Below are 21,365 nucleotides of genomic sequence, written 5' to 3'. Positions count from 1 at the left end.
GGTTAAACATTTTGTTTTTATTTACTTATGAGCATTTTTAACCCTTTTGCAGCATTCGACGGAATAATACGCGATCAAAAACTATCTTTTGTCACCAGGAACGGAATAATCCGCAATACTTTTTTTCTTAAATTTATTATTATTTTTGTAATTCTGTAAGATTCGTTTTCATCTGAACAAACTGCAAAAGTCTTGCCGACGCAAGGTATTATGGGCGGAAGGTATTTTGAGTATTCCGCGCATTTCGAGCAGTGGTGCAAAAGGGTTAAATAATGTTTTAAAAAACATTTTGTTTTAATATATTAAAACTTTTCTTTCCATTTACATTATAAGTGGTATTTCATGGCTTTTATTACATTTTTTTAAGTTTTTTTTTATTGTTTTTAAATTTGATTTTTGCTCATTTTTTCATTTTTCACTTCATATTTTCTTAATTTTTGCCTATTTTAGCATACATTTTTATACAATATTCTTTTCATACAATATTTTTTAAAGTGCAAATATTTATAATTAAAATTAAAATACCCCTATTGTAAATTTTACAAAAGAAATGAAATCTGCAATCTTCCAAACTGGTTTAAACCTGTAAATGCACATATTGTCAACAAAAATAAGAAAAACACCAAAAAAAGCTTTTAAAAAAGCGTATAAGTAAACTAAGGAAAAAAATACTAAATACTAAAAAGATTACAAACTATGATAGTTTTTATTTAGAATGTTAAGTACACAGCGAAAAAATCGTCACAAATGTAAAAAACAAAAATAAGTTTGAAATATTTATGTATTTAATTATAGAAAAAAACAGAAGATGGTTGGGTTTGGAAATTTATTAATGGCATAATTCGAAGACAGCGAACATCAAAGCAAATCTGCTGTATTTCGCAATAAATATTTTAATTTTTTAACGTTGTAATGAAATCAATTTAATATTTTAAGCAAATACGTGTAACTAAACGTGCATTACGATGAACGGCTATCTCATAAATTAGTAAAAAATAAATATATTTAAACTAAAATCAACCATAACAAAAAATTGTTGTATGCAATTAGTCTTAAGTAAGCGTACAAGAAATATTTTAAGAATAAATAATATAAAGTAATACCGAAACGAAACAAAAAGCAAAGCGGGAAGTCAGTAAAAATCAAGCATTAAAAACACAACACAAAAAAACGAAATTCTTAAAAAAAATTACCAATCATATTTTTATGCCCAGTTAAGTCAATATTTTGTAATCAGAACAACTGGAAAAAAAATTAAAAAGACAGATCAAAAATTAAAAACTATTAAGGAATACAAAAATAAAAATAAAAAATATATAAACTCATAAAAAGTTTAAGGTGGCATAAGCCGTTGCGTTTTGTTGCAAAAAAATTTTGTGTTGTCCCAAAATGTTACCGTATATATATAATATTAAATAACTGAGAAAAGTATAAAAAAATAAAAAAAAAAATAAATAAAAACATATTTCAATACATATAACCAATTCGTTTTACTTACACTCGTGGCGCTGTGTTTCTGCTCACCCAAGTATCTATTAGCTGGAGGGTTGTTGTTTTCATTGCACACCAATGTCGTTACTATTCGCCTGCTGGCAGCTACTGTGCTTGATTTATTACCAAAGCTAGTGCTCGCTAGATGTCGCTGTAAACAAGATTAACCTTTAAGTGAATGAATTGGTTGCTGGTAGGTTAGATTAGGTGGACTGCTGTTAAAAGCAGTTCACTTGTTGGACAAAGGAGCTCATTGCGATGCCTAGGAAAGACTTGTTCATAAGCTAAACCGAACTTGTGTACGCAAGTTGCAGATCAGCTCTTTTCACCGAACCTCTTGTACAGGGTGGCGCAAAATTAATCACCTTTATTTATATTTTTGCCTTTGGCATCGTACGTGAATCACATTTGAGACTTTCGTCGTAGACAGCTGAGGTATACAAACAGATAAACAATGGAACGCATAAAGGTTGAAATAAATATACCATTAGGTAGGTAGGTAGGTTAGATGGCAAGAGTACCCCAGGTACACTTCAAGTAGCACTTACGTGCCATTTTGATACCATAATGTGGACCACTATCTGTGAAAAGGTTTAGGGCAGAGCAAACCGTCTACAGCCATCCAGTGCTTTTGATGCAGTGGACGAGAGGAAAGGAATCTAGGCTGGGGCATTTCTTCAAGTCATCCCCAAAGGGTACGCTAAGGAACCTCAAACGCCAGAACCGGACATTTGCAAAGAAAGTGTTCAGCAATCTCTTTCTCTGCAGGATCCCCACTGCTTCTGCAATAAGGGTTGTACGAAATTCCAAGCTTCTCCGCATGAGTACCGATCACCCAGCGACCAGTGAATACCGCAATGAGTTTGAAAAATGAATGGCGGGGGACTCCCAAACCCTTAAGCGTTCTGTTTCTATCGTATTGAGGCCATAGTGTTTTCGAAATAGCACTCGATGAGACAGATTGCCATCTGTCTTGCGTTTCTTTCAACGGTCAAGGGGACAACGATGACTGAGAAGGGGACAGCTGAAACCGGTACTGTCGATCCCTTCCTGACAAGCTCATCGGCAATTACGTTTCCCTCTATATCCCTGTGCCCAGGAACCCAGATAAGGGAAATGTTTCCTGCACGTTCGAAACATTTTAGTTCATCCTTACAGGAGTTCACCAGAAGAGAATATATTCATTACGCAAAATAATTTTTTTTTCATATACTAAACATTTTATTTAAAAACGAAGTTGGATGATTAATTTTGCGCCTCCTTGTACATATGTATGCATACTTAAACTTCCCAGATCATCTGCTCAGCGTTGATTGTATTTTATTTGCCATTTTCTCAACTCAACACTTCCTACAGAAATCGTTTTTCAAGTCTATATAAGTACATACATACCTACAATCGTTGAAAAATACTTAAGAACACTACCCAGTTCTTTTCATTTGAGAATTTTTGTCAATAAAATCATTTAAATGTTTTGCATATTACGTTTTATTTTATTAATTTAAAATGTTTTCAAGCTGTATCAGCCTTTTTACTTACTTAATTGGCCGAATATGTCTCGCCAGGTGTTTCTGTTTTTCGCACACCTTTTCTAGTTTCTTAAGCCATGAGAAGCCAATTCGTCTTCAATTTGGTCTTTTCACCGGACACGAGGACGTCCTCTTCACCGTCGGCCGTCAATTACCGTTTCCGACTTCTTCTTCACCAGAGCAGTTCCTTACGCACGACGTGACTCAGACACCGTAGTCACTGCAGGATGACTCGATTGACTATGACAATATCTGCGTAAAGCTCATACAGCTCGTGGTTCATTCGAATGCGGTAACCGTCATCTACGCGAGCAAGGCCAAAAATCTTGCGAAGTACTTTTTTATCGAAAACTCCAAGAGCGGGCTCAACTGATTGCTTGACATTCCAGGTTTCAGCGCCATGGATAAGCACCTGGAAATGTGCTTATGAGTGTCTTGTTGAATGTTGTTTTCGTTCATCGAGAGAGGGATTTACTACTCAATTGCGTACTTAGCCCATAGTAGCAACTGTTGCCAAAAGTTATCCTTCGCTTGATTTCGTCGTTGCTGGTAATAACGGAACCAAGAAAAAAGAAGTCCTTGACCGCAAGAATTTATAGGTGTTCGTGTGATTCAAGAAGCCGCGACTCCCTGCAGGACGCCAGTATATCTTGGTTTTGCCCTCGGAGCCAATCGTGCGAACTCCTTTTCAATAGCCGTAAAACCGGGCGATCCGAACTACACCCACCATGGCACTTGAGGCACTTTTGAACTTACATTCTTTGCATATCGTAAACAAGTAAGAACCACTACTTTTTAATACAAAAATCATTACGGGAGAAAATTCGGAGGCGAAAAAGCTACTAAAACCATTATGCTTCACCAAAATGGAACCGCAACGAAGGGTTTCGGATTGGTAGTGCCGTTTAGCTTCACAGAAGTAGAAAAAATTATCCCCAGAATAAGGAATCAAATACTATCTCGCCCTATTTTTCTTACGAGAGAACTTAATGATATTTACGTGGTTCAATGGAGAACTTTAATCAAATAGTATTATAGTTTTCTACAGTAAGTAGATCAATGCTGCTCGCAGTTACTAGGGGACTTACCTTGCTCTATACGATTAACTATTTTTAATTATTTAACTATATTCATCTTTTTTACTTTTATGACTCAGCACAAATCCTTCCGCAATTTATAACGTTGGCAAAGACTTCCGCTGAAAAATGCTGCATGTTCTGAATTTCGACTTCGTTTGTATGGAACTAAAAGGGACTATTAGAAGAAGACTCCTAACCTCTGCTTAGTTTAAATTTATGAACGGATTTTGCATGCCGCCAGTCATCACAACTGCCTTACAATGCGACGCTAATAACGCAAAATACTCGTACCTCGATGTGTGGTCTAAAATGTACTTTTGACACTAGAAACTGCCTCATTAGATCCAATGGCCATTAAGCAATGTTGCATACAAGTACGCGCTCGTATAAACAAAGACGCATTGAAGTTGCACACTCGACTACTTTTTGCGTGTAGTCCAAACGCAAATCCCCCACTTCGCGATGGCATTGAGCGCTCATAAGCCGGGGCGACGCTCATTTCATTTGAAAGCCGCGCGACGAAAGCTAACAAATTATGACCGAAAGCGACGATGTTGCAATCTTAGTTGCTTTTGGTGCTATTGGCGTTGTTGGCTGACCAAGCGGTCAAGGTTACTTGCGGCCAAAAGCTGAGTTGTTAAGGCGACACTATCAATAGCAACAACCTGTTGGCGGCAGCAACGGACAGCTGCCGTAATAGTAGTTGGCAAATGCTATTGGCAATGAGCAAGGTTGTTGTAGTTGTTGAGGTGCGATTATAACGGTGTTGAGGGAATGCAGCGTAGTTCGTTCTTGGAGGACATAACAGATGTACCAGTATATGGATACAAACATATGTAACCAGTTGCGGCAAATGTGCAACATCATTTCAGAGGCGTTTGAATGCTTGGTGGACATATGTACTTATACTCGTAATAATTTAGTTCTCAAATACTTACGCAAAATAAAATGTCGAGATTAAAATCTTTCTTTTTTTTCATGAAAATTCCTGTACATTTCCCCCTCTACAAGTCTTCCTAGACGATTTTTAATGGCAACATGTGAAAGTCATAAATAACCAGACCACTTGGGGATCAAGTCGAAGTGAAAAAGTAGCAACAATAAAAATAAAATAAATGTGGCTACTAAAAGTAAAGCAGTGTCTAGCGATAGCAATGCAGTTGCAACACAAAAACTCATTAAAAGTAAAAGTTGCTACTGTCGCTAAAAATAGAAGGAATGGCGGACCGAGAAGAGAAAAATGTTTCAATAAAATGGGATTTCATTAAGCGGACGATGAAATTCTTAGAAGGATATAAAGTTTCGAGAAGCTGTAATGTCAGAGAAGAGTTGCAATGTTGGGAAGGGATTGCAATGCTTCTTAAACAATTTAAGTTAATAATAAGTTATAATATAAAAAATTTAACGTTCGTTTAAAAAATTTTGGACTTTGGTTACTTAGAGTTGGTTAATTATACATCTTTTTTTTAAATTTTTCTAATTAGAAAAGGATATGTTTTCTAAATAAAATTAAATGAAATAAAAAAGCTCTAAGAGTCTTCGAGCTGAGAATTGGCTTTTAATGAAATATAAGCAACAGTCGAGTAGAGACAGTGAATTTGGAAAGTGTTTAAAGCGGTCACTTGAAAGCATGGACTTCGAATTCAAAAAGTTGTAGAGCTTTCACTTGAAATACGATTTTAATAGATCTTTGAAGAACTATAAATTAGGAAAAGCTGTAATTAAAATATATCGTTCTTTATTACCACATTCAACTATAAACTTCATAGAGCTTTCACCATTCAGAAATGGAAAATGGTAATTTTTAAGAGTTTTCATATTAGATCCTTTAACTATGAAATAAAAGCTTGAAGAATTGTGAATTGTAATAGAAAAAGTCATTATTAAAAAATGTCCTTCCTAATTACTATATTCAGCTATAAATTTCACGGAGCTTTCGGCATTCAAAAATGGAAATTTGTAAATAAGTTAAAAACTCTTATAAGGGAAGCTTTAAGAGCTTTCTTACCGAAAATTAAGTTTTGATTAAATATAGGCGAAGATTGGCAGGGATAGTGAGTTCAAGCTGAAGCTGAATTGCTGAAACTTTCACTTGAAATATGAATTCCACATTTGCTTGGAGAATTTTTAATTAGGAAAGGCTCTTAAAAAAAATGTCGTTCTTTATGACCAGGTAGGAGTTGAACAGAGCTTTCGCCATTAAAGAGTGGAATGCAGTAATTTTTAAACAAGTGTTTATAATTTTTCATATCAGAGCCTTAAACCTTCATAGCTTTATTTATTTTCTATTAAAAATACATTTAATACGTTCCATAACCAATTGATTGATTGGTTTTAAAAAAATTTAAATAAAAACAGAGAAAGGAGCTTTTGACAAAGCTTTCGAGATTTGAGCAGAAATGATTCATTTAAGTTGCTGACTGCTTGAGCTTAAAGTTTAACTCAAAGTAATTTTATTTAAAACACTGAAAAGGAGCTTTTTACAATGCTTTAGAAATTTTAGAAAAAAGTTTTATTGAAAAACTAACTTTGTGCACTTTAGGCTAGACTCAAAGTAATTTAAATCTAAAAGTAACTTTTGACAATGCTTTAGAGATTTGCAATTAAGTTGTTGACTGTTTGGATTTAAAGCTTAATTCGAACTTCTTTAAATAAAAAAACCGAAAAGGAGCTTTAAGCTTTTGGAAAAAACTCTACTAACTGTTTCCACTTAAAACTAAACACAAAGCAATTAACTTAAAAAGAAATGAAAGCTTTTTAAAAAGCTTTAGAGCTTTTGGTTTTTGGTGATTTATTAAAGTTGCTAACTGCTTGAGATTAAAGTTTAACTCAAAGTAATTTTATTTAAAACACTGAAAAGGAGCTTTTTGCAAAGCTTTAGAAATTTTAGAAAAAACTTTTTTGAAAAACTAACTTTGTGCACTTAAGGCTAGACTCAAAGTAATTTAAATTGAAAAGTAACTTTTCACAACGCTTTAGAGATTTGCAATTAAGCTGCTGACTGTTTGCACTTAAAGCTAGACTCGAAGTAATTTAAATAAAAGACTGAAAAGGGACTTTTTCAAAAGCTTGAAAGCTTTCAGAAAAAATAGTGAATTGCATTGGTAATAAAAAATATAAGTGCTTTTATAATTTTTTTTACTCAGTTGCTAAGGCGCTTTTTTAATATATTTTTTTGTAAATTTTGTTTCCTTATATTTATATTATATATTTATTTTTGAGTTTACTGTTAATATCAAAAGTCTCTATAAATAAAAATTCGTCATAATTTTTTTTCGCTTTCATTTCACATTCTTTTTATTTATTCGTAAAGATTTTGCACATTTTAAATATCGAATACAAAAAATTAAATATGAATAATTTTATTTTTCATTCCTTTCGAAAAATATGTATAAGTATGTACTACTAGATATTAATATTAGTTAAAAATACGCATACAAAATTTCAATACTAAAAAGTCATTAAAAAATTAAACTAAAAATAAAAATTCTCATAAGTTTATTAAATTTCCCAAAAATTGGCAGTAAAAAAATTTCTCATTTCCAAAAAACAAAATTTCGTCGCTCGATCATCGCATCTTCTTTAGGGGAAGTTTGTTAGTTTGTTGTTGTGGCAGTTGCTGTAGCAGGTATTGCAGCTGAGTGTGTGCGGTCGTGTGAGTGTTTTTGTGTCCGTGCAAAGGTGTGCTTCAGTCGCTCCAATGTCCATTGTTGCTTAATACTTGTAGCCAGGTCGACCACCGGGACCTTGTGGATATTGCGGCTCACCCTGGTAGCTGACATCCGCATGATAGCCCGTCTTCCAGTCGGCTGTGTAGCGCACGACCTGTGTGCGGCCATCGGGCAGTGCGACGCGGTATTCGCCAGTCACCACATCACCATTGCTTGAAGCCTTGTGGGCATAGTCGTTGGCGGTGTCAATGTCATTGACGGCGTACTCGAAGTCGAATGGCATGCCGGGAACGTGGACGTGACCCTAAAGAAGTGGAATTAAAACAATTCAGTAATGACAATTTTATTGATGGAAAGCTTAAAATATTGCAGCCTCAAACTTTTCAGGAAATGCCACGATATTTTGAGCGGCAAAAGCTTTTATAATACCAAATTTCATTAAACTCGAAATTTTATAGGAAAATAAAAGCTTTTTCGCATTCGCTGAGTTAAGTCTTAAATTAAACCTCTAAAGAAGTTAATTAGATTGATGTCAATAGTTTTACATAGAATTTTTAAGAAAGCGCCCAAATACAAAAAATAATTATTATATAATTTACGTAAAATTTCTGAGGTTTTGTTTTAAACTGAAAACTTTGTGCTGAAGAAAACTATTTTTATTAAAAACGAAAACTCCAAGTCAGTTAGTGCTTTTATGAGCTATGTTTTGTTATTCAATTAAAATTTTATTTTCGCATTTCGGTTTTCGAATTTAGTTAATTATCTATCGGCACATTCGAATCCAAATAAAATTGGTGATGCAAAAAAAATGTATTGCGCTTTTAGGAGCCAATACAGAATTTTAAATAATTTAGAATCTAAGTTTCCAAAACAAAAAAAAAACCCACAGTTATGAGTTCATTTGCCCGCTTTCACCAAACTATTTTAAATTTTAAGAGTCTGATAAATTTATAGTTGATTCCTGAAACCGAGCTTTCATCGTTTTTTTTAGCTAAAAGTGAAAGCTTTCTGTCTTGAAGCTTTCAATTTTGGAAGTAAAAGCTCTCTGCTTTTTTGAATCTATATAAAGACTTTTTAATATGCAATAAAAGCTTTCGTACTAGTACAAGTGATACCTTTTAAAAATAAAAAAAAATTTTTGGATAGTAGTGAAATATTTAAAGTTTTCTTTTTAATAAATAATAACAATTTTCATTAATTAAGTTTGTTTTAATACTATTTTTTCTACTTACAGGCTCGCCAGGTCCTGGTGGCGATGGACGCTGTGGGCCTGGTGGACGTGGTGGGCCTGGTGGGCGGGGTCCAGGGCCGCTTGGTGTGCCAGGTCGCTAAAAATGAGAGAAGAATGTAAAATACAGGTCACAAATTAGAGTTGTTTGACAATTAAATATTATTAGGGTTAGGTAAGGTTAGGTTAGGTTAGGGTAGTTGCCACTCTTCATAAGGGCTAGTTGGAGCTAGCGGGGCTATTAATTAAATGCCACACAACTCTATTTTTTTAAGTATCCTACTTCCACTAAAGCAACATTGACTGAGCTCAAATGGTTTCACCAAAGTTTTTATTTCAAACCTAAGCTGACGTCATTTGGAAATTACAAGGGACATTAAGTTTTTCTTCATTTCTTATTCTCAATATGGTAAAACTCCTTCCTTTGCTATTACCCTCAGTTATTATAGCAAATACTTTTAGGTCAGGATCGTATTTTTTTCCATTTATATGACTTAATATAGCCTGCGGAATTGTTGGCTCCATTCACTTTCACTTTCATCTACACATATGTTAGAGCTCAAAGGTGCACAGTAAGCCCCAACAATCAGGCGGCCAACAGCAAATAATCAACCGAACATGGATGGATTTATGATAGTAAATTACTATCAAATATATGGGGTATAGCTCTCTCTCTCTCCTTTTCCTCTACGTTATATCTTTTTTCTCTCTCGCGGAACGAAAATGCCCAAAACGTTGCACGGCCTTGAAATTTTACTCTCCATTCTCGCTCATCCATCGACGCCTAAGAAGTTTCACTTCATAAAAAAAACATGAAAGTGTCTTGGGCTTCAAAAAAATTAAGCGTAGTAAGCGTAAAGTATCGATAGTCGATAGCTAACTGGCGTAATGCATTGAAAGTTGGTAATGCAGAGTGCACATTTTCCTCTTCATTTGTTTGATCTGGCATAAAAGTAAAGTAAATAGAAAAAGTGTATACGCTTACATTTCATATGAAAAAGGGAACTTTGAAAATACATAGTTGCATTCATTAAAGGATTTCGTAAGCACTCAATTACCGGCAACACTTTAAGTAAATGCCAAAGTAAGCGAACCCTAAAAAATAGCTCACAGCCAAATTAGAAATGCCAACAGTGACCAGTGGCAACACACAACACGCAACACCCACACCAACAATAACAACAAAAAGAAATAATAAAAAATACAACAACTACAACACTAAAAGCGACAATCGGAATGGCAGAAAGTAAAGCAACAACCCATTTTCGGCGCAAGTGAGGTGACCCAAAATGACAGCAAAGTCAACGCGCTCACACAGAGAACAGTAAATAGTGGATTTATAGCAATATCAACAAAAACAACAACCAGAGCTACCAACAAGTTGAAATGTGTCGTAGGCGAATGGCGACATTCAATTGCCGTTTGCTTGCCGCAATTTGCGGCAATTGCAATGCAATGCAAAATGCGAGGAAAAATGCCGGTTACAGTGCATAGCGAAGAAGAATTGCAGAGAAGAAGGAGCACATGAAAAAATCTTAAACAATTTTTTTTTGCTTTTGTTTTTGTCAAAAACCGGAGGTGCGGCATTGCGCACTCGAAAAGAATGCCGATGCTATGTATGAGAATAAGTTCGTGTGTGTGTGTAGGTTGGTTGGTAGCCTAAGGAACGTGGAAATTATGGTGGAATATGCAGGGCGGGGAGCGGTGCAAATACATATGGACTGATGTGTTGGTGGTGCTGGCAGCCAGCAGGTTGTAAGCCACGATCGTCAGCATCAATTGCAGTCGGCAGCATAGAAGAGGAGAACTTGCAGTTGCTGTATTTTTTGTTTGTTGCTGTCTCTGCTACAGCTTTGGCTGTCTTGCAGCAAACAGAACAACAAAACTAGCAAGAACAATGACAACTATTCTTTTGCAGGCAGCCATCATCCGTCAGCCACTAGCCAGCTGAGCCACTGCGACTGCTGCTCGGCTGCGGATGCTTTTGGGCCATTGGCTGGTGACTGGCTTGACTGACTGCCTAGCTGGCTGGCTACTCTTCCAGTTGCAATTGTTATTGCGCTTATGGCTGGTTTTTGTGTTTTTTGGTTTTTTTTTTGTTGCTCTTGTTGTTGCTCGTGTTGCAGCGGTTTTTGCTGTTGGTCGCTTTAATTTAAAGTTCAAGAGTTTTTGTGGCACGTCGTGATGTGCAATGGTGCGGGTCTTTGTTGTTCTTGTTGTTGTTGTTGGTGTTGGTACGTACTACCTTGCACATAACTAACTATCGACGTTTGTGCATTTCGACCACGACCACATGCATACGTACATATGTCTCTACTCGTTTACCTCCATAGTTTTTTTGTCTTGGCAAAACTTCACAGAGATCTACCCTTTTTATTACCAAATTTATTTTGTTGTTCTCTTTTCAATTTCCTTTTGCAGTTTATTCTTCTTTAACATTTTTTCTCATTTTTACCGCTTTTTCCATTTTTTTACTAGCAATTTTTTCCAGTTTCTTCCTAAACAATTTTTTTGTGTTTGTAATACAGCAAATTTTTTGCCTTTTATGCCACAAAATCTGAATTTTGTTTTGTACTCTGCGGTTTTTACTTATATTTCTACTTCTTGTGCTTTTCATGTTGCTTTTCGTTTACTCGTGCACTCCTTACAATGTCAAAAGTTCAAAAAACGTCGTACGAGCAATTTTGAAAGTATGATAATTGTTGTAGTTGTACAGTAGTTGGGGCCGTAAATATTGATGTTCGTGTTATTGTTGTTGTTAGTGCTATTGCTCTACTAACTGTTAAAAAGGTCGAAAGTGGAAGTTTTGTTGGAGTTACACTTGGAAAAAATGAAAATGAGTAACAAAAGTGTGAGTGCCTAAAAGTAGTAGTTGTAGGTGCAGATGATTGAAGGAGAAATAGGTGAAGAATTAAAGGAATTGTGGAGAAGAAATGATTGATTATAGCTATTTAACATATCTTTTGGTTTGATTGATGCAAAGCTGGAATGAAAATTTTTTTTAATAAAACATTAAAAACGTTAAACAAGCAGTAAAAGGTATTCGTTCTAAATAATGATGAACGTAAATGCAGTTGCAATTGCTTGATGCAGTCTTGAACGAAAAAAGTTTTCAATAAAACATTAAAAACGTTAAACAAGCAGTAAAAAGGATTCAGTTCGTTCTAAATGATGATGAACGTAAACGATTGTTTTGATTGATGCAAAGCTTGAACGAAAAAGTTTTCAATAACACGTTAAACAAGCCCTAAAAGTGATTCAATTCGTTCTAAATATGATGAACGTAAATGATTGATATGATTTTTTCATGTTTTTTCTGTAAATTGGACTAACAAATGATTCATTGATGATAAAATTGATTATTTCATAAAAATCGAAACTTGACTGATGCTTAAACCAAAAAAGAAAAAATTATTCAGTAATAAAGCACATTACAACTTTAACTTTGAAACAATGAAAATAAATAATAAGGGTGTTAGCGTCTGAAAATAGGATGCAGTTGATTGAAGAAAAATTGGAGAAAAATAAACAGATTGAGAATAAAAAATTATTATTTGCAGTTATTAATATGAGTTTTGTAAAATTTAGCTGAATTTTGTAAAAAAATTGTTATGATTGATTTGCTGGATGTAAAGCTTGAACGAAAAAAAATTTCAAAAAAACCTTTAAACAATCTCTAAAAATAATTAAAATTGTTCTAATAGATGATAATCGTAAATGGTTTATATGATTGATTGATGCTTTTGCAGTAAAATTTATTAGCAAATGTACTTTTCTCTGCAAAGCATTGACAATTGTGGCATATAAATAGATTGCTTCATAAAGATCAGGTTTTGATTGACGCTTTTTTTTACAAAAATCATGATGGATACAAGTTTATTTTAGAGCTTCAATAATCAAGCCCATTACAGGGTTTACTTGGAAAGAATAAAAATGAATCATAAGGTCGTATGATTGGGATGAAAAAAAAGTATTATTTACAGTTATTTAATATACTTTTTGAAAAATTTTGCTGGATTTTGTAAACAAGTAATTGGTTGTCTTCGTACAAGGTTGATTTGATTGAATTAGTATAAAAGGGTCAGAGTCTAAAAATAATGAATGTGAATTCAGATGATTGATGAAAAAATAGTTGAAAATTAAATGCGTAGAGATTTTATAAATGATTTATTCAAAACTTTAACTAAATTTTGCAAAAAAGTATAATGATAGATTTGATTGATACAAAGCCTGAAAGGCCAAACATGGAAATGCAACCTTAAAAACGGTCTTTAAATCATAAAAGGGCTTTATATTTTTCTAATTGGTGCTCTTCGCACATGATTGATGATATGCCTGATTCACATTTCCGAAGTAAAATTACAAATAAGGGTGTTGAAAATTAAATGGATTGCTATGATAAAGATATTTTAAGAGTTATTCAGTATGCCTTTTCAAAAATTTAACTAAATATTGTTGTAATGTTTCATGATTGATATGAATGATGCATAACTTGGAGGACTAAACTTTTAAATGTAACCTTAAAATGGTTTAATAAACCACATAAGGGCTTTATATTTTTCTAAATGGTGATGTTGGCACATGATTGATGATTGATTCACATTTTTAAAGTTAAATAATAACTAGGGCGTTAGCCGCTAAAAATAGAGAGTATGGTACAGATACTTGAAAAGTACCTAAAAATTAAATGGATTATGTGTTAAAAATGATTTTTTGAAAAATTGAACTAAATTTTCTTATAAAGTATTATGATTGATTTCATTGATACGTAACTTGTAGGCTAAACTTTTAAATGTAACCTTAAAACCTTTTAATAAAACAATATATGGGCTTTATATATTCTCAATTGGTGATGTCCGTATATGATTGATGATGTGATTGACTTAGATTTTTGAAGTAAAAGGAGTAATAAGGGTGTCAGGCAGATTATTAAAGGAAAAATAGGTAAAATTTGAATGGATTGATATGATAATTTTGTAAAAAAGTATAATAATTGATTTGATTGATATATATCTTGAATGGCTAAACTTTTAAATGTAACATTAAAACTATTTAATAAACCCTATATGAACTTTATAGGTTTTTAATTCGTGTTGTTCGCACATGATTGATGATGTGATTGACACACATTTTTGAAGTAAAATTAGTATAAGGGTGTTGAAAATTGAATTGATATACCAGGTCTGGTATTTAGAGTTATTTAATATGTCTTTACAAAAATTTAACTAAATTTGTTTTAAGTATTATGATTGATGTGATTGATCCATAGCTTGCAAAAGACAAATTTTTCAAATATTACTTTAAAACCGATTAATAAAGCATAAAATGACTTTTTATTATTCTAATTAGAGATGGTCACACATGATTGACATGATTGACATGATTGATTTACATTTTTGGAGAGAAAATTGCTTAAAATATATGCTTTTCAAACTGATCACTGCTTCAAAATTTTTTTGTTTTTTTTAAATCAGGTTATGATTGATGATTTATATTGGGAAAGGATGACTGATGCAGGCTTATTTAAAAATTTAAAAAATAAAGCCGTGAAATACCGAAAAAAAATTTTTCTGTATTAAGATTGAAGAAAAAATAATTATTGTACTGTTTATTATCATGTCATCATCGGCTTCTCAAAATTTTTTTCAGAATATGACAGCATGCGAAAATCTGATCTGTGCTTCAGTGCTATTTATATAACCTCCAGACAAAGGCGTCAACAGCAGGTTCGTCCTTTTCTTGGATTGGATTTACAAGGCGAAAGCTTGGATTTGCAAGATATTCAACTGCATTATTTTGTTGCCAAATGCCATTTTGTATGTCAAAAGACCCTTTTTATAGCCCATCGCTTCTTATTGCACAATAATTTGCAAATCAGTTAATTAACAATTAAAATTTTTATTACTCTGAAACGCTACTTTTCGTAACATCAACTAAAACTGCTATTAATCTCATTTGTTGCAAAACACAAATGAAGTTGTTGGTATGTATTAGGCGAGTATGTGCTCTCCGCTAGTTGCCTGTCTATCTGCATGCACAAAACACATCAACAATCTCGCCCAGCCAGCAACACTGCAACACGTCAAATTAAGCCATACAAAGCCGGCTAAAGTTGCCACATTGCATTTTACGGTGCTTGCAACATGAAGAGTGCTGCAACTACAAAAAAAAGGCAGACAAAAGTTTACCTACCCAGCTGCTGCTTCTGCTTAAATTTTAGGCAACCGAAATGAAAAGTCAATAAAACCAGTGAAATGAATAGGAAGCTTGTGGAAGCCGATAGTTTTTATTTTATTTTTCAAAAGGCAGCGGCTGTGTGGAAGAAAGCGCTGATTTTACATCAGCAAGTAGCGACTGGAAAGACGCATTTGTGTGGCTGTTAACTAACGACACACACACACACACACACACAAAGCAAAGGTACAAATTCAATACAATTGCCAGCAGCACAGCTTGTGTAGCAGTCAATTTTTATTGTTGTTTTTGCTTCTGTTGCTGCTGACACATTTGCCTACTAACCGAATGACGCCCGCGACTTGATATTTGTTTTTGTTGGCTTGGTATATTTATTTTTGGTTGCTAACTTTGGCAAATGCCGACAAAATTGGTGGGGAAAATTGCTTGCCAACGGTTCTTGTGTGAATTTGTTTGTTGGTTACTGCCAGATCGTCACACCACGTGCCTATACCTCCTACTAAGTACCTGGCTTACTGGGTACTCTGGAGTGCCGTGCCTCTTCTGCGCTGCCAATTACTCTGCTGGCGGTTTGGGTTCAATAACTTCGACTACCCTTTGCACTTCCATCAGACATTTCTATGGTAGCAAACTACGCCTGTACGGGTTTGTGGCACTGTCTTTGTTTCCATATTGTTTGCAGTTTTCTTGTTGAATTGAGTGGCTTTAAAAATACACACACAAGGTGAGTGGTCGGTATGCAATTGTTGGCACTGCCACTGTATATGGTTTCACTTTCCTTCAGTGTGAAGTTGTTGCTGGCACCTTCGATTTTTTTTCAGAGTGTATGAAATACGAAAAATATGGGAGAAACACATTTCTAATATAAGAAAGTGCGCTCTCAGTAGACAATGACAATACGAGTATTCTCAAAGATCACTGCAATCTTATTTATTTATTTATACATAAAGATAAGAATGTAAGGGCTCAGCGCACTAAATAGGGGTAAGTTTACTGAGGTGGGTAACTGAGAGTAACTTTGGCTAGAGAGAGATAGAAAGGGAGAGAGAGAGAGAGAGAGAGAGAGACAGAGAGACAAAAAATGCTAACAAAATGAGTAAAGTGAGGTTAGTTGAATACAATCAGTCTTCCAATTAGCCGCTGTTCAGACATGGGCAGTAACTGCGTTAATTTTTTTGTTCATGTGCAATAAAGAATCCGTTTTCGCCAATCTCTGTTGTAAAAAAACAGGTGTTATATTCCCTGTTACGTCAGCAAATCAGCTGGTTCTTTCAAAATCACTGAGAGCTTATTAAAGGCCTGATGATGGCTACACTTTCTGTATTCTCTACACAGTGAATAGAACCGGCTGAGATGGGAATACTGAATACCGTCATGGGAGTCCAAGCTCTACCCGTCATAGACGAAGAGCTTTAGCAAAAATAATGTTAATCATTTTATCTATTATTCCATCTATTCCAATTTCGTATGTAAAGTATATGTGAAATCACAAAAATTGTTTTAGCTAGTAAGCTTAAGGGTAGGTTTACTTTATCTGAAATATCTTCTCGGACAGCCAGGTGACCATAAAATCAATGGAGGCAGTTACACTAAGATCCAAAGTTGGTCAGGAATGCGTGGTAACTCTAAATGATATTAGCACCGACTTCAAGGCCAGCATTATTTGGGCTCCGGGACATAGAGATATTGAAGGCAACTGCAAGGCCGATGAGCTAGACACTGGTTCAAAACAGAGGCAATATTGGAATTCCTATGACAACTTGCAAATTAAGGATAAAAAATAAAATTCTCCAGGAGGCCAATATGTCATGGGGAGAAGAAAATCCTTGTGTTACAACTAGGCTAATTTGACCATAAATAGATAAGAAAAGGTCAGGAGAGTGCTTCAACATCTCGAAGGTCGTGGCTTGTGTCACCGGTCAATGGCTGTCAGGTAGGTGCTCTTCTAGGCTAGGAGTGTTTTCTCATGAATACTGCAGCAGTTGTAGAGACAAGGAAGAGGAAGAAATAGTAGAGCACTTCCTCTGTAATTGTCCAGCTTTACCTAGGAGTGGATGAAGGTTGTTAGGAAAATACCATTTTGACTCTCTTACGGAAGTACCTAGTGTGGGGATAAAACCTATCCTACGCGTCATAAGAGCATCTAAATGGTTTGACGATAAATAAAGAGTAAGGCTATTTTATTACACAGTAGTACCACAACGGATCTACATGGTTGAAGTGAGTCGGTTATTCTAAACTGACTACCATAAAAACCTAACCTACTTAACCTACTACCTAACGGAAGTTATCGATAGTTTGTCAATGGTAAGCCAACAACTATTGCCCATTATTGATAGTCCTTACTAACGATAGTTTTGGACCACTAGTGTAGGGCAAGAACATCTTTATAAATTATCCAGCAGTAATGCGCTTAAACTTTTTAACTATAATAATTCTTGCATAAGCCTGTTGAGAATTTCAGAAATGCTTGTTAGGAGAATGAAATAGTGAGCATAAAAGCGTGATTGGCTTAAAAACCTGAAGAGTGCGCGCTACTAATACTCGTACACACAATATAGATCATTTAAGTAAAGATTTTATAGTTTTTTGAAAGATGCTTTGAAATTTAGAAATGTTAAAAAAAAAGTTATAATGCGACTAAAGTTTTTTTTTTAGGTTTATAAAAAGAAAATATTTTTTCCTATTGAGCGGAGCAGCTACTGCTAATGCTGATCTAAGTTTTTGTTCATTCTCATTTCCCGTTCCTTTTCGTGTCTTCTTATACAAGTTCCATGGAAGAGCTCTTTACAAACTAAAGCCTGTGACTACATACCACGCACGTGTATTTTTTGGCTTGGAAATACTCTGTAATTGTGTACTCTATTACAGAGTCTATTAGCCTGATTAAATTTCTACAGTGCATTGGCACCTTCACGAAGGTACCAACCGCTTTTACGAAGTTCCTGCACGGAATAACGACAGAGTGAGCCTCCACTGTTCACAAGAACTCTCTAGGCAACTGGGCTTGGATGAAGCACATAGCATGGGTGATAAGTTAATAGTAATTGGTAAATTCTTTCCATTATGAGTCATAAATTTCATATGAAAATCATTTAAGAAAATATGCAAATTCCCAACGCATATCTGAATCGTCTCTCTATCAGTTCGTAAGGGCGCATGACCAATAGATGGGTCATATCTTGTAGCGGTCATCGAGCATTAGAAATATTGCACTGTTTGCATTAGACTGATTTTGAGAAAATGTTATCAATGTCACAAATTTTCCTTTAAACTGTCAAAGGTGTTTCTTTTAGTTTAATTTTGTAGTAAATTGTGGCAAATTTGTTTGCAGTTCTTAGTTGAGTAGCTCAGTATCTATTATAACTTGAGGTATTAGCGATGTTCAACTCCAATGAGATTTTGCGTCAATTCGTAATCGGCAGAGTTACAGGAACTTTTAAACTAAAAGTGGACTATGCTTAAAAAATTGTTTGGTTTTTGTTTTTGAAAACAGCTAGGACTAAGTTGGAGTCTCTCCCCATCTATCGTATACTGGCAATTGTCAGACCAATCCTAACATATTGAAATTTGAATAGGGCGAGGCAAGGAGCACCAAGAAATTTGGTGGCTCCTAAACACTCCTGCTAAAAAGCCCATTGTATTTAGAGCTCTGGAAAGAGGGTAGGTAGTCAAGGAGGGAAGGTGAAAGGTATCAGAGTAAGAGATAGGAAACAATAGAGACAGAGATTAATGTAGTTAGTCCTGTGAGAATTTTCCAGATTCTTTGGCAAATCTGTAAATATCCTCCAGTTTTAGACACGGAACCCAAAATTCGTAGTCTTGCTCTAGCAAAGGCAGGACACTCACAGTGAAAGAGCGCAGTGCTATCCGCCTCCTCCAAGCACGACAGGCACATTGGGTCCCCCCACTTTTTCCAAGTTTTAGTAAAAAGTTTGACAGTTTTCTATTCGGACTTGTCTCAAAACATTTTGCAGTTCTGTAGCGTTCTAGACCGCACCATCGGTCTTTTGTATTAGTATTTAAATTTTCTTCAATTTCTTGGCCTACCCTTGTATGTACGTGCATGCTTCTACGAAATGTATTACCTACCTAATTCCTAATTAATTTTCATGCAATTGCATATTAAATACATTACGAAATGAAAACGAAAGGGATTCATTCGATTCATTAGTAGAAACTGGCATAAAAAAACGACTTAACGATCTGCAAACCATATAATTGAGCATCAGTTTGTATACGTGTTAGTGAGTCTCACACAGTCAGTCAGTCAGTGATTAATCCGCCCATTCATATTCGCTTACTTACCAGTGGATTGGTGGGCTCTGGATAATTGTAGCCATTTGGCTTTGGTGGCAGGTACATATTTGAGCCGGGAGCGAGTTGCGCGCAAACGCAGGCGATGACGGCGATTGTGGAGCTCTGCAAAGGAACAAAAGCAAAACGAAAAAAGGGAAAGGAATTGTAGATTAAAAATTATTTAGTAATCTATTGCTGAAGAAGTAAGTTGAAGGTACTCATAGTAGCAAATAACGAAAGGGGGAAAATAACAATAAAAAATAATAAACAATAAAAAAAACAAAATAGGTACTAAAAAAATATTAGAAATAAACTAAGCACGGACAGTTTAATAGAAAATAGTAACAGAAGAAAAAACAAAAAATTATAATGAATACTAAATAAAATGAATATTCCAAAATTATGCAAATTCTCTAGCAGCGTCGCTCATTGTTCGGCTGCTATGCTAATAAAGGTTAAATAAATCAAAAATTTGCAATCAAATTATTTTTTGGCAAATAACAAAGTAATAAATAGACGTGAATGCCTATTTCTTTATTGCTTTTTTTTGTTTTTTGCTGGAATAGCAAATAAAAGTACTGTTGCACATGAAAAATAAATAAATTGTATTTAGTCACAAAAATGTTGGCATGAAAATGTTGGAAAAAGAACGTGCGATAGCATCGCATTTGACATTCAACGCCTCCCGGTGAACGAATAACGAAAAGAATTACAAATACTATTTGTAACAAAAATAACAACAATCACTCCCATGTTGTTAACATGCAGGTGCAGCGCCATAAATGGTGAATTTTGTGGGCTAACACTAAAATATTGGCGAGTTGTGAAAAAAGTAGAATGTCTGTTGCCAGTGTTGCTTGAGAATGTTGTGCTGCACTCGTAAAAGGGCGCAGCCGATATGTTGATGTATGGCAGAACAGAAGACAACAGATCGGGCAATGACAATAAATACTATATTAATGCTTGAATGGATGTACATATATAAGTATGTGTGTAGTACTTTTGTTAGTTTGCAGTGATTGTGGCCGCGTTGGCAACATGGCTAAGTGGAGCAGAGATGATGATTGGGAAAAATATTATATATGTACGTATGTATACAGTGTGCATATAAACATAAATTGTGCTCAAAATCTTTATAAGCTTTTAGCTAGTTTTGTGTGTACATCATTTTGCTATCGCAAACGGTTTGTGAATTTCATGCATGTATATATGAACACACAAACGCAATTCGCAACATGAACGCAGGACTGTAGCGCGCTATTTTCTTTAATAAAGCATTTTCATGTGAGCAACAGAAATAAGGTGTCTGAAAAACGCTTTTTTAATTTTTTCGAACAGGGTTGCCATATGGTTATTAAAAAAAAAGTTGATATACTAAAAATTTATCGTGCAATTGCTTTCATTTAGAAGTATACAATTCTTTTCGACGAAATTATGTGCGAAAAACCGTTTCCTTTTTAATTTTTTTCAAATAGGGTTGCCGTATAACATTTTTATTAAAGAAAAGTTTATACACTTAAAGTTTATTGTGTAATTACTTTAATTCAGAAGCACATAATAATTATTTATGAAGAAATAAATTAATTAAAAAACAGGGTTGCCATTTATGCACTGAGATATAGTCGTTAGAAAATTAAAAATAACATATAGATAAATTCTACGCCATCATCAACAATAAATGAAAGCGTATTCCCTTGCATTGAATAATATTTTTTGACAGAGTTGCCATATGCATATGCACATATATTTTCCCAGCAAAATTTTTATGCGAAGCACAAAAAGTGAAGTGTCGTGAAAGAATATGTTTTTCGATAGTTTTTCATACCTTGCTGATATACGAATATTGGAATCTCCTTACTATATTTATTGTTTC

At 34.5% G+C, this 21,365-nt stretch overlaps 1 protein-coding gene across 1 annotated transcript in view; it reads right to left on the bottom strand.

Moving 5' to 3' along the window:
* Positions 1–7,455: 7,455 nt before the first annotated feature.
* LOC129245993 (pro-resilin) overlaps positions 7,456–21,365 on the bottom strand; it is a 77,088-nt gene continuing 63,178 nt past the window's right edge. The window contains exons 2-4 of the mRNA XM_054884468.1: positions 19,502–19,615; positions 9,003–9,098; positions 7,456–8,074 (exon numbers count right to left, since the gene is read on the bottom strand). Coding sequence (XP_054740443.1) covers positions 7,814–8,074; positions 9,003–9,098; positions 19,502–19,615 — 471 coding nt within the window. The 3' untranslated portion in view covers positions 7,456–7,813. The remainder of the gene's footprint in view (positions 8,075–9,002; positions 9,099–19,501; positions 19,616–21,365) is intronic.

This window comes from Anastrepha obliqua, chromosome 4 (genome assembly GCF_027943255.1).
Source record: "Anastrepha obliqua isolate idAnaObli1 chromosome 4, idAnaObli1_1.0, whole genome shotgun sequence".
NCBI classification, from domain to species: Eukaryota; Metazoa; Arthropoda; class Insecta; order Diptera; family Tephritidae; genus Anastrepha; species Anastrepha obliqua.
This window is presented reverse-complemented; position numbering and strand designations above follow the sequence as displayed.